Consider the following 19,895-nt stretch of genomic DNA (forward strand, 5'->3'; position numbering starts at 1 on the left):
TCAGATGTGGCACTAAGCTGGAAATGTGAGTACAGAAGTAAAATAATGGACCAGTTAAATAAGTGTTTGAAGTTGAACATCATGTTCACTGGACAGGCAAACTGCATTATATGTCCCATAAAGGGCTTTCTTTGTTCCATTGTTCCCAAAAGTAGCTGGGAAGTTATTATTAAGCCATCCTGGTTTCCATTTGCAGGAGTTCTTAAGAATCTTACTAAGTTTAGGCCTTGATGCCAGGGTTTATAAGAACCCATTCCTTTAGTATAAGTAAAGCATAGCTGGGACTGCCAGAGAAGTCCGTGACTAATGTAGAGTCCATACAGTATAGATGCGGGCAACCTTATTTATCCTGTGTGATGGAAAGTAAATCTGAAGATACGGTTTCTATCTTTGCATAAAGACATTTTGTGGGAAGCTCTGAGAGTTATTATCAAACATTGCTCAAAAGGTGCAAATCTGCACTAGACATCGTAAATCAGATTTGGTCAGACCCTCCAACATGACACCTTCCATCACAATGCTCTGCTCCTGGACTTCCCATCTAATTTATGATTGCAGACACCTGTATTGAACTAGTTAATTGATGAGACAGGTGTTTCAACACCGGTGGCTGCAATCATAAATTAAGAGGGAAGTCCAGGAGCAGAGTATGTTGTATCTAATGAAAGGGCTCATGTTGGAGGGTCATGTGTTTCATTTCATTGCCTAACTTGCAGGTGGCAACTAATTTCTGATAGCTGAATATTGTATTATTGACAGAAATGATTTACCACATGTCTCCTTCCCCTTTCTTCTACCTCCCACTCACTCCCTATCCTCCCTCTAAGTAGATTCTAAAGTAGAATCCCAAGAAAAGCAAAATAGTATTTCAACACCATCTAAATCTAAGTACATTATACTGACCTTGTAGTTTGGCTGTTGGCCCAAAGCCCATATGTATCCCCACACTACCAGAATGTCATTTACACTCCCTATTAGCAGCCATAATGATATAACCTCCCAGAATATCTAGGACAGTACTGAATTAAGGGAAGAACTCCTGGACTCCAGATAGAGCAGGCAACTTTACCAGAGTATCTTTTATCTGTTGCACAGGGGGTTGGAAAAAGTTTGTGGGTGTGAACTTCAGCCCAATAACATCATAAGATCCTGCCAACAATGTATAACATTTTCAGTCATAACAAATAATATACATGTGTTTTGCTGGAGTGCTTGAAGCCCTGCTCACATATAGGGGAAGTTGGAGAGCAACCATGTTGGTTTGATTCAGCAGCCAGGAAGCCATTACACTAAGCAGTGAAAACCTCCTCCTTTCTATGTGAGGCCTGTGCCATGCCTTCTTCATCCAACTCTTTCCTCCTAAAATCTGTCTTCATTACTGGTGTCCAACTCTGATACTTCCTGATCTGAGCAGCTATCAGTATTGTAATCAATCTTCTCTTCGCACGGCGGTTCATCGTCAGTCTCTGTGCCACTGCAAATGACAATAAAACAGAAATAAGTGACTCACACATGATTAAATGTTTCAGATATCAATCTATTTTCAGCACAGCAAAAGGGATTAGGCAATTATTCTGTGTAATCACTTAACAGCATAGCAAAATTTATATTCTGCTCCAGCATACAAGGAAAAAGGTATTATTGTCTTTCATTCTGTAAACTGTTAATACTGTAGATCACAAAAAGCTGAAATGTTTAAGTAGCTAGGTTATTCTTTAAATGTCTCATAAAAAATATGACTATAATGTGAAGACTACAAAAACATCTCATATGTCTCATAGGAAAAAATATAAATGTATCCAGTGTTTTTTTGAACATACAGTGCATTTATAATGTATCATTTATTTTCAAATTGTACTTTGAAAATAGGGGTAACATAAAAATACTTATTTTATTTCCTTTTACAAAGAAGTGTCCATCCACCTTCAGATAATTTTAATGTATTGTTTTGTATACGATTCTCCTGCAACTTTTACAAAATGTATTGCTCTATTTTTCTGCCATCAAAGGTCTCAGTTTTTGTTATATCACAAAACAATTAAAATAAATAATTCTCCATAACAGTAGGAGCTAGGAAATTCTATTTAATGCTGTTACCATGATAATATTCTACTTTGCAAATTGACAGTATTTGAGACAAGTGGAGTAATGAAGCCACAAGTGGGTTCCACCTCTATTTTTGCTATGGCACACGGAAATGCCATGTAATGGTCATTTTTATACTCCTTCTGCCAGACCTTATACAAGTGTAATACAAGTTGTAATATTGAAATGGTAGGAGTCACACTTAATTTAATGCTACTGAGCAGTGGCAGATTTTACATAGGGGCTGCAGTCCCCCCAGTAAAATACCACACCCCCAAAGAACCTCTCTCACCCCAGTAAGTTGGCCCCAGTTTGTAGGTGGGGTTAACTGCACTCAGTGGCTTCACATTTTAAGCTGCTAACCATACACCAGACTGGCAGTCTCATGGGAACAAAAACTCCCCCCCCTGGGACTGCCAGTTCAGTGTGGTATTAGCAGAGAACACTATCTATGTGAAGCCGCCCCCATCGTTCCATCGGCAGGATTACCGTGCTTCTAGGATCTGCAGCTGATGAAGTCCCCTAGAAGCAGTGTCTGTGCCCATGCTGGTCACGATCATGTGACTGGTGATGTCACTGAATGGAGGTGCAGCGACAGCAACGATCAACCATAAAGGTTAGAGACTCTACTGCTGCTAGCAAATGTTTGAGGATTTCAATATTATACGAGAGAGACAGAGAGAAAGGTGTGTGGTCATGATGAGATTTGCGGCACTATGGGCTCAGCACTTCTCACTTCTATTTCTCTGGCACACCAAAAAATGCAATAAAACATTAATGATTTTACTGCCAAATATGTGTGACTGTGTCTATTATTTACTAACAAAAAAGGGTTGGGTATGGTTTTCCGGCCGTCGGGATGCCACCGGTCAGAATACTGACAGTGGTATCCCAACCAGGTGCGGCTCTAGGCACGGGTAAGCCGGGCCGTCGCTCGGAGCGCCACTGTATCCGGCGGGCACAAGAAATGTCCACCCTCCCACCCGGTGCTATTGACAGTATGTAAGATCAGGGGGAGAGAGCAGAGGAGGGAATGGGCGGCAACACAGGATGGAGCTGGGCGCAGCAAAGCATAGCGCCGGCCCTGTTCCCAACAGACAGAATCCCAACACTCGTAGGTACGTATAGTACTACTAACCCTAACCCTCCCTCCCTGGTGCCTAAACCTAACCTTCCCCCCCTAGTGCTTATACCTAACCTTCCCACACCCTAAACCTAACCCTACCCCCTTATTGCCTAACCATAAGCCTTCCCCTAGTGTCTAACCCTCCCCTTAGTGCCTAACCCTAAGCCTCCTCTAACCCCCGATACCTTCGGGATGCCGGCAGTCAGGATACTGGAGCTGGGATACCAATGCTGTCGGGATTCCGGCACCAGTATTTAGACAGTCAGCGTCCCGCATGCCAGGATGCCGACTACATCCCAGCAAAAACCACTGAAATATAGAAGCAGCTACTGAAAAATGCACCTGTTACATGTACAGTGTTAATAATATAAGTGCATTATTTACACTGAGTAAAATCTATGGCAATTCAATTCATAATATCAGTGAAATGTGTTTCCTTCTTTAGTCACCTCTTTGCAATTAACAACCTCAGCTGAGACTTACAGTAAATTGAAGCAAAATGGTTGAGTCATCAAGTTTACATAGGGTCTATCCTAATGCTTGCAAATATAGTATTCTAACCTTCTGTGGTTATTTTATGGCTGTGTGCATGAGGTCATACTGAACTGAATGTACAGGACATATGTGATGGAAGCACACATGGAATGGAATACATACGATTGACTGGCGGTCGGGATGCCGGCAGTCAGAAGACCAACAGCGGCATCCCGATGTTCAGGATCCTGACAGGGGCCCATAAGTAGCCAAAGCCTCCCCCTCTCCCCCCTAACTCTCCTCTGGTGGTGCATAACCTTCCCCTGGTGGTGCCTAACCCTAACCTCCCCCAGTGGTGCCTAACCCTAACCCCCCCCACTTCCTGCACTCTAAACTAACCCTCCCCAGGTGGTGTCTAACCCTAACCTCCCCCCCCCAGTGGTGCCTAACCCCCCCTGCCCGCAGCCTAACCCTAACCCACCCTGGTAGGTGCATAATCCCACCCCGGGAGGTCCCTAAACCTAACCACCCCAACCCCAGCCTAACCCACATGCCGAAGTTGATGGTAAGTATCTTGATCTTTTCGGGATGGCGGCATTAGCATTCTGACGGGCGTCGGTATATTGACGTTCCCCAGATATCCTGACTGCCTTCCCATGCAATATACAGTACTCAGTAGTATTGAGGGAAACACTATTTGTACAGTGTCATTATCTTGTTCATTTCATATACATAAGCGTTAAAAGGCACTGCACAGTCATTTCCCGGTATGTACCCTATCTGGCATAACCAGACTGATGGATATTCAAGTGCATAGCAAAAACTGCTTTTGTGAATGTCATTTTATATATCCAAGCCTGACATATTTATTAAGCCAGCAAAGTAATTATTAGATACTTGCTTTCCATATCACAGGGAGCAGCTCCCCTAGAGGCAGACTCAAATGTAATATATGTTAATGAAATTGTATGTGCAGAATTTAAATGCAATCACCTACATTAGTGTGTAGAGAAATACATAGGAAGTAGATGTTCAATAGATGTTTTAGTCTAAGAAAAGCTTTTTACTGTTTACTGAAAATACAACAGAATTGAGAGCATCATGAGCCTGATTTACTTAGCAGCAAATCAAAAAAAGAGCCAAAAATTAGTTATTCAATGCAAGGGGTGCAATTACTTTTATTTTCTGGCTTGCAATGAAAATAAGGGCTGCTTTTGCAAAAAGGGGTTGAGGGTCTGATTCAAAAATATACGCTAATGCAATTTTCAAGCATATTGAGCGATTATTTGCTTTTGTGCATAAGCCGCACTGCGATTGCAGAACAACAGTGGATCCCATCCCAAAGTGACTGACAGGTTGTCAGTGTTTGGGGGTGGTAATGGGGAGTGGTCAGAAAAACACAGCCGTGCCTGTCCATTAAAACGCTGTTACATGGGCGTGCAGAAATTAGCCACTGCGAATGCATACGCAGCTCTGCATGTCAGAAGAGCTCCCAAGACTGCGGCAGGTCTGACCAGGATGGCCACTGATGTTTACGCAGGTATGAGTCGTCGCACGCAGGTAAGAAGGCAGCAGCGGGCGTTTTTATGCTCGGGTGATCTTTGCTAAAATTATCATATTTTTGCTGCTGCATTGCGCATGTATGTGAGTCACACAGAACTGAGCAAGCACTAGCGCACACAGGGAAGAGTCAAGAGTCAATCGGGAGGAGGCGAATTCCATGATTCCAAATATGACATGATTCCATTAGAATCACATAATTTGGCTCTGACCCTTTCCGATTGACCTGCAAATCACGGCATTTTGTCGCTAGTGGGAGGGGCTTAATGACATGGTGTCAGCCTGCCAGATCCCATCCTTACTTTGGAGTAGCTGCAATAAGTGTGTGTGTAAGGTACAGTATATGTATGACGCGTGTGTACATATATATATATACATACATACATACACATTATATATATATATATATATATGCGCGCAAGAGAAAGAGAGAGAAAAAGTATATATGTGTGGGTGTGGAAATCCCCCTGTAAAGATCCTGTTTATGCCTCTCCGTGACAACTGGTCGGCAATACTGCAAGCACACAAAAATGCCCTGTCATGGCGGAGTGTCATGGGGAAGGGAAGCCTGTTCTGATGGATCTCATGCACCTTAGCATGGAGCTGGTGCAAGTGCCAATACTAATGATTATGATTGTGTTGGCTGGTGTGAAAGCAATGGGCAGCACAGCTTCTGCTTGCAGATGCACAAACACCCACGTTAGCCCTTTGGTTCTTGCATTAGCTTTATATCTGGCTTCCGCAGCTGTCCCCAACTACAGCCACTTTGTGGGTGACTCACAGTCAGCCCCATATTAAGGAAATACTGGGCAGTTTTGGTTTTACACCAAGATTTAGAATAAAATCAGGAAATTCCTCTTCCCAACTGTAAATCTCTCTGCACATTTTAAATCTGCCCCACCTGCAGAGTAACATGGTTTTGCCAAGGTGCAAAGTACTCCTGTTTTGCGGATGCGATCACTTTACTTCTTCCTGATCACCAGGCCAAGCTCTTCTTGGACTCCTCTGTCCTAGCATCTTATTATATTAATACATTCAAGCGAATAAAGAATCTTTATTGCCGCAATTTGCAGCAATAAGAATTCTTAAAATCAGGGGCTTTCTGCATTTTATAATAAATATGAGCCTTAGGCACATGAAGTGGGGATAAAATAAGCCAACCCTTCAATTTTTTACTCTATCATGTGTTTTTAAAACCAATCCACAAAAAGGTTGCACAGAGGGTGTTTAAAAGAGCAATTTCCAAAACTGGAAAGTGGGTATATGCTCCTACTTATGGGCAAGGTCCACTTGTGCAGGGGCATTGGAACAATTTTTATGTTGGTGGGGCAACATAAAATCGTTTTGGCACCTGTTCCCGTTCCCTCCTCCCTCTTTTCCAGAGCGATGGACGGTCAGGGGCTGCGCTTTATAGCAATAGGCTGCACAGCGTCTGCAATGCTCAGAAGAGGAGGTGTAATGTGCGGTGCTTTAACTTAAAGAGTTACGCCTCCTCCTCTGTGTGGTGCAGGCACTGTGCAGCCTATTGCTATAAAGCACAGCCCCTGATCGTCGCTTCTATCAGATGTTTGGGGGTCGCTTCTATCAGATGTTTCCATTTACACATTTGCACTTGTGTAAATGGAAATGTATTGCATGTACGCAGTTTGTGGTTGTGACTGGATGACCTCGCTCAACCAGGTGATCACACGTTTGTCCACTGACTTGGCATAGAGGGTGGTTACTTGTCCGGAGAGGCCTTACTTCACCACTAGGGATTCCCTCTGATCAACAGTAACCGTCTGTTACTGACTCCTCCCACTGCATAGTGGGTGGGAACTTTGTTGCCTTTGCTGGCTCTTACAATTGCACCTGAGAGCAGTTTATGCTTTTAAAGACCCTCCACAGTAGGGTAGGCATGCCTCCTGCATATTTAATCCCACCAAAATGGGGGGGGGGGGGGTTGTGGGCACTAGTGTCCATTCCCGCTCAAGGCACTAAAATGTCTAGTAATGACTCTGCCCCTTCACTACAAGAATAATTCTAAAGTCTAGTGATAGGCTGAATTCCTTCACCTTAGCTTCAATTAATTAATTTAAAAAAGGGGATTCCTCTCTTTCAAGTTGTGTTGCCACTTATTGTCTGGTGATCGCAAGACAATAGCCACTATTTTCCTGTAATACAGAAAAATCATCCAAACACAGGGTTGTCATTTTCTTTTTTAGCAGACAGAGCTACAACATATATTATTTTAAAAAGAAGTACATTTTTAGGAATCTGTTCTTTTAAGATGTTGCAGTAGTTGAATGGCTCAGTATAGAAAAAGGTTTAGTTAAGGAAAATACAGACTTTAATTAAACATCAGAATGACTCAGACTTTACAACAAATGTGTAAGTAATCTGTTAAACAGATGAGCCATGAAGCTAATCCTGAGCTAGAGCTGTACAGAGCATAAAGATTATATACACAGTGTATGGAGATTGGAAGATTCGCTCTGACACTGTAACACTGTCTCAATAAATCTGGTGAGAAATCCAGGCTTATTATCACATGCAATATGTATTAGCAATGTAATTTCATACAATTCTAGAAGGGATGAGAATCTGTCAATTTAATGACTGTAGGATGTTTTTTGAAAGGTGTTCTTTAATATACAGTAAAAGCTTAATACTGTAGATCAGTGCAGTGGAATGTCATGTAAGGCTATTTTGTGTTATACACATGACTTAACCATTGCAAAGCTAATTTTTGGAAGCATTAATGGACGGATTTGGCTACATATTTAAATTATTTTTAGAAATATGCCTTTGAATTCAAGGTATGCAGACATTAGCTCGCCAATAAGGCATGAATGATGACACGTGAAATCCTTGCATTGTCAAAATGTCAACATTAGGGTTAGGCTGTGGGATGGGAGGGTTATGGTTAGGTTGGGGGAAGGGGAGAGCTTTGGGTTAGGTACTAGAAGGGTTAGGGATTAGGGCCAGTGTACTCACTGGAATGAAGCTGTCAAATGACTGCACCGGAACTGACAGTCACCGCAGGGACCCAGAAGATGCCACTACAGTCATCGGGAGAAAGTAAGTCACCACAGAGCCACCAGGGACTATATGCCACATTTCATCTGTGTCTACATGAAGATTGTCAACATGGCCATGTCGGTCAGACAAGTTGGTTAGATCCGTTTGATTTATCCAGTTTGTCTTAATGTCCATTTAGTTGGATATTTGGTTGGAAAGATAATATTAAAGTGTATGGCTAGCTTAACACAGCTTTCTAATCTTTAAGTGCTTTCTGAAAATACAACTCTTTATTACAGCTTACCTTGCTCCCACCTATACTACTCAGAGTGGAGAATGGGACAGTTGTAACACTGTCTGCTCTCTCCCCTATCATTTCTTTCCTGCCTGCAATTTTTTTTTTACCCTGTATGTCTGTTTTACATTACTGTGCATTCATTGACATCCTTCTAAAAATAGCATCCTTTACCCAAAAAGTAACAGCAAGATTCTTTTTAACCTCTCGTTTGAACCATTAGAATACCTGAAGGTGGTAATCATCCATGTGGTGTCATGGCAACAGTGGTCTGCTACCTGAATTTCAGAGATTGGATTGCAATGGCTATAGTTGGGTGATAACATAGGTGATTATGCCTACGGGTAGACAGGTCTGCATCAAAGACGAGAGGTGTATTGAATTAAACAAATCCAGGAACAGAAATATTAGCTTAAGTGATCTACCTTTTCAGGGGATAAAGCAATGAATGGTGTAACAGTATATACTCTAACGGTAAATGTTTCAGATTGTTAAACATATATGCAACTGAAAGCTTTATACAACTGGCCAATTCAGTGCTTATTGCTTTGTAGGGGGAAGAAAACAGTGTTGCTCCACCACCTCCACAGACTTTTAGCCTGAACTGTAGGGGCCAGAGTAATTAACAAGATTGGAACCCATGCACTGGCCACCCTAGTGGTCCCAGTATAATGGACAGAAGGCCCTAAAATCACTGGCCAAGACAGAAGAAGTAACAAATACATGCATATATAGACAAAACTCTACCTAAAGTCCTAAATCTTCTTGGTCCATCTTAGTGCAAATATAAAAAAACCCCCTTAAAAACAGGTCCACCTGCACACTATAAACAAACAACCTAAATGACAAAGACATGATTCTTTAGTACTCTAATTACAACGGTTTCCGTGCCAATTATGAACTGGTTGGGCCTCACTCTTTTTGTAGTGAATTTTTGTTTTTCCCATTTGGACTACAATGGATCAAGAAATAACAATGGGATAGTTTATCTGCTTACTAAAGAGGTGAATATGTGCTTTGACAGTTGATTATTAAATTGAAGTGTATTTGAATATTGTGTTGTATAGTGTGTGTGTGTTTATTTTTTTTAAACTTTTTGGCATGGTAGGCAAGGGCCCCAAATCTTGCCAATTACCTTATCCCCCTTTGACTATTGGGTAAAAATATGATATCTAGCAAAAACAAGCTTTGCAGAGACCTTAAGAGAGGCCAAGTAAAGTACAATATGAACAAATAATACATCTGTGTATTGATTATGAGATGATGTTGATGTAGTTTGAAGACAACTTACACTATTATGAAAGAGGCAGCTGAGCATTAATTCAATGATCATTTGCATACACACATACAGAATTGCACGCTATGCAGAGTTGAGAGACGATCAACCATTTGCACATGCATCTGAGTCGCACTGCGCATGCTTAAAGGTACTTTACTGTAGTAAATTATCTTTCAATCTCCCGGCGGCTGTGACATTTGCATATTTTTACATCGCAGCAGCTTACATAGATGCAGCAATGGCTGCATTAGCATACAACTCTGAAACAGGCCCTTTGTATTTTGTGACTCCCTGAGAGACAAGAACAGGACCGGATAAAGGGGAGGGCAACAGGGGCGGTCGTCCCGGGGCCCCCACCACTAGAGCTTGGCACGCTGACAGTGACAGAACAATTTCCCCTGCTATCGTGGCCAGAGTGGTGGCGGAGCCAATACGACAAGCCCCGCCCTCATATGACCCACAAATCGCAGGATTTCGCCATGAGGGGGCAGAGCCTAATGAATGGAACAGCAGCTGCATAAAATGTAAGTGTACTGTTTTATTGTTTATATATGTGTATGTATGTATATATGTGTATGTACTGTATGTGTATATGTGTGTATGTATGTGTATGTATGTGTACTGAATGCAACATCACAGTCAGCGCTGCTGCATAGAGTGCAAAGAGAGTCTAGAGTCCCCTCATCAGCATCACGTAACATATGTCCGTGACGCTGATCACTGATGTCGGGCTTTAGGAGCCGCTCTGCGCTCTATGAAGCAGCGCTGACAGTGATGCTGCATTCAGTGGCAAACGCAGAATTTTTAGAGGGGGGTTTCCAAATGCTTGATTTTAGAGCAATTTTGGCCAGTCCATGAAGAGGACATCATTAGCACTTAACCATCTTTAATATGCATCATACAAAGTGTAATGTGCAATAATTCCAGCATATCCAGGACCAGCGATCACAGTAAGCCATTAAAATGTGGCAGTAGGGCCATCCTGCCTGAGCTAAATGTTTTTATTTCAGATGTGGGCACCATTCAAGAGCATTGGAGCAAGTACGGGAGTCTGGGGGATCAGCAGTAGAACCTAGCACTGCCCTGGACATATATATACATATTGGTCTTCTTATGCACTGAATAGTGTATTACACAGTATTAATAATTAACCCTATTGATGGTCTATACTGCATTGCACCCCTAACAGTGCATGTTTTTCAGATCTCCTAGTTGGTGCACGGGTGTATGCAATACTGGCTGACACATGTTAAAAGATCAACAGGGGGTGCTAATCAATTATTATTATTGATACTGAGAAGAACATGCAGCACTAGTAAAATTCTATCATATTACAATTTTTATTGTGGTTATGACCTGGGGGAGGGGGGTTTCCAGGCAACCAGAACCCCCCCCTTGCATTTGCCTATGGCATTCACAACACAGACCCAGAAGGTAAGTAATCAGGAGGGGTAGGCTTCATGTGGAGGGGAAGGGGGGTAGGCTCCGTGTGGCTTGGTGGGGGCCCCCACAATTTAGTTGCCCCAGGGCTCTCACAAGTCTTAATCCGGCCCTGGACAAGAGCCCTGTGCTATCAAGCCTATGGCTGATCTTCTCTATATACTAGTTAGAGACCATGGTTGTGGTCTCCATATTATAGTTGAAACCATAACAGGCTGTTTAGTGCTTGGGCAAAATAAGGATTCAGTTGGTAATCCATTTATTTTATATTTATTTATTTTACTGTTGTTATACAGGGCTCTGTTCCCTTACAGGCAATGAGCTGGTCACCAAGTTCAGCTAGTTTGATTTTTTTTCTGACTGGTTTACAGCAAGTAATAACAAGCTTCACACACACTAAAGTGACCCATGTTATAAAAACAGTCCTTTTTTAATTGAAAGGGGTGGTATGAAAGGGGTAGAATGCTGGAGTTAGGCTATGAAGGCTCACTGGTACAAATCCAATTTGTTTTGGCAGTGTGCATTTGGTGCATATCATACAGGAGATCCTCTGTGTGTCGGCAGAAAGTACACTTTAAAGTACAGTAAAAGCACTTTCATACTGATGTTTATCAAAGGCTGTATATTACTAAGCTGAATTATATTATCCAAAAAAAAGTAAAGTATAAACTAAGGTTGTAATCTGGAAAGTACGTTATTGGTCTCAGTGGCGCAAACAGGTGGGTTTCTGAGTACCTTGAAACCAACCCTGGTGGTCCACAATCCACCCCTCCATACACCTGCAAATCATGGCATTGTGCCAAGGGGGGGCCCAATAACATTTACCCAGCCCAACCTCCAACAAGAGCTGCTGCAAGTGTGTGAGATCTAACAAGGGCCTAATTGTGATGGCTAGACAACTGGGTCAGAGCATTTTCAAAATGTCATATCTTGTGGGGTTTTCCCAGTATGCAGTGGTTCATACCTACCAAAAGGTGGCCATGGAAGGATTACCTGTGAACCAGCAACATGGTCATGGGCACCCAAGACTCATTGATGCGTGTGGAGAGTAAAGACTGGCCGTCTGGTGCGATCCCACAGAAGAGCTAATATAGCACAAATTACTGAAAAGGTTAACGTTGGCCATGATAGAAAGGTGTCAGAACACACAGTGCATCACAGCTTGCTGCATACTGGCTCCTGTTCACCCCAAAAATGCCTACAAATGACACATGAGAAATGGACCATAGAGCAATGAAAGAAGGTGGCAGGGTCTAAAGATTCGAATTTTCTTTTTACATCCATGTGGCTTGCCAGGTGAATGCGTGTCATTTACTTGGGGAAGAGATGGCACCAGGATGCAAGCCGGCAGAAGCATTGTGATGCTCTTGGCAATTTTCTCCTGGAAAACCTTGGGTCCAGCAATGCATGTGGATGTTACTTTGACATGTATCAACTACCTAAACATTTTTTGCAGACAAAGTACACCCCTTCATGACAACTTTATTCCCCGATGAGAGTAGCCTCTTTCGGCAGAATAATGCACCCCATCACACTACAAAAAATTGTTCAGAAAAGCTCATAATACTCATCATTCCACCAGTATTGTGGAATGATGAGTATTATGAGCTTTTCAATGTGATACGAAGCTACTCTTTGAATACTGCACTTTATTGCAATTTTTTGCACATTTGTGGAACTGGCTGCTGGGCATGCATATTAAACGACATAAAGAACTGTAATTTGCATATGCCATGGTGTGCTGACCAACTATTGATTGAAGTGTTTATATATATATATATATATATATATATTTACACACACACACACGAGCGTAACTAGGCATTCGAAGGCCACATAGCAAAAGTTTGTAAGGTCCCCTATGTACCACCCAATGGTGAAAAATGTATATAACATGTAACACTGACATGGTAGATGGGCCCCCCTTAGAGATCTGGACCCCATAGCCTTAGAATAGTTTATACTTACTTAAATGGTGAGTTCTACAGGTGCATGATTGGTACATGACCCAGGTGTGGCTCATTAGCAATGGTAGAAATAGGCAGTGTGTTCAGTATGATGGTTATGCCCCAATAGGACAGTGCCGGAGGGCTCCGAAACAGCTGTCGGGCCATGTCTTGTTATGCTGCTATGTCGGTTCACACCACTAGATCACTGGATAAGTACTTTTTTTAGTGATTTGCACTGTTTTGGCACTTTTGCATTTTATGTGAACTGATACGTGGTCAATTTAGTTATGATGACCTATTTATGAAATCAAGCTCCAAAAACTTTTTTCTTTATATAAAAGTGGTGTGCTGGTTTACCAGTTTTTTGCTCTGGTATTGTCTTAGCTATACATATTATATGACCAAGCACCCTGAATGAAAATAAACGATGTATGAGTGTGCAACGCTTGCAAACACACGCACATATTAATATAAATTATATATACACACATATACACACAAGCGTAACTAGGCATATGAAGGCCCCATAGCAAAAGTTTGTAAGGGCCCCTATGAACCACCAAATGGTGAAAAATGTATATAACGCATATAACTTTGACATGGTAGATGGGTCCCCCTTAGAGCTCTGAACCCAATAGCCTTAGAATAGTTTATACTTGCATAAGGTTAACATAGAACATATTTAAGTATCTGGTTGCCATATAACGGGTCTGTTTATCATTGGTGGGGCAGTGGCTAAGTCCTGTATCAATGCTCATCACAGCAATACAAAAAGCATTTTGGTGCAATTTATTAATCCAGGACTCCTCTTGAAGCCTCAGGTGAAAATTCTGCTGTTATGCAGAAGTTTTCTCTCCCTCACCAGCAGCCCAATTCAAATATGCAAATGCATGGCCAGCTGATTGGGAATTGACCTGGAGGGGATCTTGCAAAGTCTCACCGTCCTTGTAGGTTCCCCATGAATGTATATTGGGATAATCACTGCTTCATAAATAGACACCTAGGAGAGCGGTGCTCCTCTAATTAAACAGGCCGGCAATGAATGACCTCTTGCCAGACTTGCTTGAAAACATACTGTATGCTGTGTATACAATTGTGTGTTCATACACGAGGGCAGATCTATTTTCAGTATGTGTATTAAATCGAATTATACATTTTACCTTTATAATTCTAACTAAAATTTGTACTTTAGTGGTCCTTTAAATTTAGCAAATGGAATTTGCCGGTTTTACGCTACTTATGAGAAATAATGGCTATGACTATATTCTTTAAAAATATGGATTTAATCAATGCATAGAACATTCTGCAAAATTTTGACACAAAAGTATAAATAAAGTAGAACAATTTGCTATTCCTTTCAAATGACTTCTGTAATTGAATAGCTTCCTTTCAAACCCTTCAAAAGATTTGTGCTGTATTTATAATGTGGATTTAACATTTTATAGGGAACAGCAGTAGGTCTTCTCCTGGCAGTAAAACATGGAATATTGAGAACTACAAGAGCAACTTAGCAGGCTATTAGAATAGTTTATTTCTGACTGCTATACAGCAGCTGAATATGATACAAAGTGTATAGGATGAGACTTGAAAACTACTGTATCAGCTCTGAGATATTATCATCATTTATTTATATAGTGCCAATTACTTTTTGCAGCACCGCACAAAGAATTTGAAAGCATTCTTACCCTGCCCCATTGGAGCACTGTAAACTTTAAAGAAAAAAAAATAAAATCTTAAGGGATAATACCACTGTTGGAAAGTGAAAGTTATAAAATTGATTTAGACCCTAAGGATATGTTTTCATATTTTTTTTCCCATCTGCCACATTCTCCACCCTTCAGACTGTATGCTAGAAAAAAGCTTCTCCCATGGGCCCCTGTTTACTAAAATCCGTATTTCAAATGCAGTTAAGGGGTCTAGTTACTAAGCAGCGTTATCACTTTCTTATCACTCTGTCTCCTAACACTGCTTAGTAAATAAACCTCTAAGTGTTATTATTTCACCTAATCACAAGAATGTATTCTCAAGCAGGGACAGAAAGTTCTGTGCCCGCGAATCATCACCGCATGCTTCTCACTGTATTTTTCACAATAAAGTACAGTGAGTGTATCCGCGCATGCGCCGCCACATAATCAGCTATATAGACCACAAAGCTGATCACAGGGGGCCAGCTCCCAGCTCTGCTGCCTTTCAGAGCGGAGCAGAAGACTTGAGGAACCCTGCTTAAAGCCATCTCTGGATGGCGATGTTATAGTAGTGCTCCCACCCGGCATTTTTTAACAGTTCTCCTTTAATACTTTTCAAGCAGATCGCAGTCTGCTTACTAAACAAATGCGACTTAAAGGGCTTGGAGTAGTTTTTCATGAAAACTGCTCCAAAACCCTTTAATACATTTTGGTGAAACTAAAATAATGTCACCAGTTTTCACAATTTTGTTATATATATATATATATATTATACACACTTACATACTGTACGTACTGCTGTACACATATCCACACTTGTATACATGAGTATATAGTCACACAGATACATATGTTCTAACACATTTGCAGTCACACACTTGTGCGCATACATACTGTCACACACATATACTAATACATATATACAGACACATATGAGCCCATTTATCAGAGTATATTTGATGTAAAATACTAAGTATCCCCCGGATGTATTAAGGAGGGACCGCATACCTGCTGTGATCCTTCCATTAGCGCTGGCAGCCATATCCCCCATAGGTTTCTATGGGGAATGCAATGCTGCCTAACTTACCAATATCTGAAGGTGGCGGTAGCTTCAGTAGCCTATGCTGTACACTATTAGCCGGTGGAGAGATCCATCGGCACCCTCCCCGGCTACGGGACTGCGCATACGCATCACCCCCTGCACTGGCCGGCAGCTCTCTGGAGACATCGCAGAGATGGGCTCCTTTCTGAGCCTGTGTCCCTGCATATCCTGGATGATACATCCGGCTGATAGGATCACTTTTTGCAAATCAATAATGGACGTTACTGGCATGCCGTGATCGTGTTGCAGAAAGTGATCCTTGATAAATGGGCCCCATATACACATACAGTCATCATATAGTCACACACACATACATACTGCCATCACAGTCACACATACATAGAGTCACACACTTGTGACAAATATACATACAGACCATAGTGTCCTCCCTCCCACTTACCTTAAACTCTGCAGATTCTCCTCCTCCCCTCAGTTCTCCCATCCATGCTGACTTCAGGCAGTGTAGCCCCGCCCCCTACTCGGACCCTGTCTCCATCATTCCTCTCCTCAATTTTTTTCAGATCGCAGCTCTTTGTTAAACATTGTAGCTGCAATCAAAGGCTGGAGGGGCTTCTGAGAGAGGGGGGCCCCTAAGAGAGGGGGCCTGGGGGCACTTACCCTCTGTGCTACCCCCCTTAATCCAGCTCTCAGAATGGGGGCACTTATCCCCTGTGCTCCCTCCTTAATCCAGTTCTCAGAACGCCCGAATACAGCCAGTTCCTTCTCTTCAGTTGTAAGTATAGATGCTCTCTAAGGCCCTCATTCAGAGCCACTCGCTAGCGGCAGTACGCTCGTTCCGAGCGATGTTCGCACATCTGCGCATGCGTACGGTTTTTAGTACGCATGCGCGAACCAGTCAGTGCGGCCGAAAATCGTTGGTACGCAATATAGCGAGGGCCTGCTATTTTGAGTGACAGAATGAGGCATATGTGGGTGGTAACAGGGGAAGGTGCTTGAAAACGGGGAGTGGAGATCCGAACGCAGGCGTGCTTAAAGGTCAAAACGGGCGTTTTAAGGGAGTGCATAATTAATACAGCAGCGTCATTGACCACGTCACTTGGTTTTTTTTAACTCAGAACTGCTCGCAAAATAGCAGTTGAAAACACCAACCACAGAATAGCGAGCAGTTCATACGCTGTACGATGTACTCGATTAATCTAATAAATAGCGGACATGACGTATGGTGCGTGCGGCCAGGGGGCGTTTTTATCAAATAAACGAGCGTATGTTTTGCTCGCTTGTTCAGACTTAGAGGTGGGAACAGACTGCAATTTGCGAACGGATCATTTGAATAGCCACCCCTTGTTTTTGAACGAACGACCACAAATAGCGAACGGCTCTGAATCAGGCCCTAAATGCATTAAGTTCTGCATTGCCACTATTGTGCTTCATTTTGGTGCATGCACAGTGTGAAGACACAGAGGCTACGCTTAGCCAACAGGTGTACATTAATTTCTGCATCAGTCCCTTAGTTTGTTATGTACACTCTTTATTAAAGCCTGCTTTACAGATTATTTATTTTCCATGTATTCTTCTTAAGCTGATGCTCAAGCACTACAGGCACACTTCTAAAATTCTGCTTCAGAAGAGATTTTTATTAAATATCATTCATTGGGTTCCCTATACTGTACTACTACCTACTGTATAACATTTACGCTCAACATGACAGCTGTCAGATTCAATTTTGAAACAAAAACATAACGTGGTTTAGGCTTTTAACATTTATCTCTTGACCGACCATAATCATGATCAGATGTCACTGTGAACCAATCTTATCCTTGTGTAACCATCTGATCTTTGTCCTATTAAGTGCACACCATTTGCTCTGTGATTGATATTCTATATGCAATTTATCATCTCTTTCAAGTCGCACTCATTCTAAGAGCAGAATTTTCCGTTTTTGAATGATTGAGAAAGAAAAAGTGAAGATTCCTAATAGTGAAAGTGTGTTTATGAAAGACTACATCCTGTCCAACAGTATCCAGAAGGTAGGCATCACACATTAAAGTCTCTTCTGAACAGGAATAGTTTAAAATGTTTAAGTTAAAACTTAGAACCATTTCCATAAATGTATAACAAACAGTTATGCAGGGTGCATATGGATGGCCCAGCACACATGACGTACCAACCTCTGGCACATCACGTACCATCCTCTTGTACCACTACAAGCAAGAATTGTGTCTTAGGGCCGTATCCAAATAGATGCAAAAATTTTAAGTTTTCACATGCAAAAACTTAGCACTCTGTTTGCCCGAATGTGTCACTTTTAGTGTCTATTGCATCTGCCATTTTCACACAATCCTATTGTAAAATACAGTATGTGATGTGGCATTGGCCCCTCCAAAAAATTCTTGCCGTTAACTGCGAAAAGTACAGATTAAAATGGGGAAATTTTCCTGTACCCCCATAAATGTCAAGAAAAATAGGGTAACATTATAGAATTATGTTTGGGGTTGTAATCAAAATAAATGCTGCAGTTAAATTGTGGTAGAACAAAAGATAGAGGTGCACTAATGTATAGCTATGGACGCCCCAAATTCAGAGCGGCAGCTCTCACAGTGGGTTCTGCACCCCACTAAAAATGTAAAACAAAAAAGGAGAAAATTGGAGTGCCGCTGAGAATTCAATTATACAATAATTAAAAAAAAAACAAATCACCAAATTTATTCTTAGACAATAATTTAAAAGAGCAAATTGTACCTTAATATACACAATAAATTAACTGTTGCACTCTGAAAACCACTATTCAATATAAACAGATATTACAGTACACAGACAATAATTCAGAGATCGTATAAGGTGTTCTTTCATTGAAAAACAAGAATCTGCACAGATATTTCCTCTATGTAGTATCAATTTAAAGGTAAAACAAAAAGTATCCAACAATAATGTTGCAAAAAAATGTATCCAACGATATTAGGTGGAAATGATGTTGCCAATGACCACACTAGATCGAATAGTTCACAGGTTCTCAAACACGGTACTCAGGACCCCAAACAGTGCATGTTTTCCAGGTCTCCTCACAGAATAAAAAGTGAAATACTTAGCTCCATCTGTGGATCTTTTAAAATGTTTCAGCCAATAATTAATGCACCTGCTGGGTGATCTGGAAAATGTGAACCGTGTGGGGTCCTGAGGACAGAGTTTGTGGGAGGGTGCAGGGCGGCTGTTGGCCACTGCCCTGGGCAGCAGTGGGTGGGCAGCGGCGGTTCGGCAAACTGGGCTAATGGGTGGTCCTGTGCACCCCCGGACCACCCCCCAGTTTCGCCTATGCTCCCTCCTACTTGTCAGCAGCTCGGCACACACTGCTGTGTGCTGGGCTGCAGTGGAAGACTGATCACTCTGCCTTATAAGGGGGCATGGCCACACCTCCCACAATTAGGCCACGCTCTCTATGGCCCTGAAGAACATATAAGAGTTTCAAGAGCCTATTCATCATCGGAGGCCATATGGCCTCCAATGATTAAGTATTGATCTTGCTGCAAGGGATACTTAAGTATCCAACTCGCAGCGGGGGATAGTTTACACTGGAGCACTTCATCATTGCTCCGGTGCAGGGACAGCTGCTCCAAAAAGCAGCTGTCCCCTGGGTTAGTATCGCAGCTACAGAAGTAGCTGTGTTACTTACCTCGTTTCCATCAGCCCGGCTACACATGCGTGCCCCGAGGTCACACATGCACACAGCCGCCGGGGAGTCCGTGAGAAGGTTGTGGAGGGATCATCCCCGGAACTATTTCCCGTAGAAAGGGGCGGAGCTACAAGAGCAAGCTCTATCTTGTTCTCATGAGCAAACTCCAAAATGTTTCACTCAGGCACTGTGCTAGGTATGAGTTAAAGTAGTATTTACCACACCCGGTCCTCATGGAACCCTTACTGTGCATGTTATCCAAATAGTCTAGC

At 42.1% G+C, this 19,895-nt stretch overlaps 1 protein-coding gene across 1 annotated transcript in view; it reads right to left on the reverse strand.

Moving 5' to 3' along the window:
• Nucleotides 1–569: 569 nt before the first annotated feature.
• The window catches only part of AGBL1 (AGBL carboxypeptidase 1), a 676,305-nt gene continuing 656,979 nt past the window's right edge, over nucleotides 570–19,895 (reverse strand). The window contains exon 23 of the mRNA XM_088452839.1: nucleotides 570–1,474. Coding sequence (XP_088308965.1) covers nucleotides 1,360–1,474 — 115 coding nt within the window. The 3' untranslated portion in view covers nucleotides 570–1,359. The remainder of the gene's footprint in view (nucleotides 1,475–19,895) is intronic.

The sequence above is a fragment of the Taudactylus pleione genome, unplaced genomic scaffold, assembly GCF_031769625.1.
Source record: "Taudactylus pleione unplaced genomic scaffold, aTauple2 ptg000556l, whole genome shotgun sequence".
NCBI classification, from domain to species: domain Eukaryota; kingdom Metazoa; phylum Chordata; class Amphibia; order Anura; family Myobatrachidae; genus Taudactylus; species Taudactylus pleione.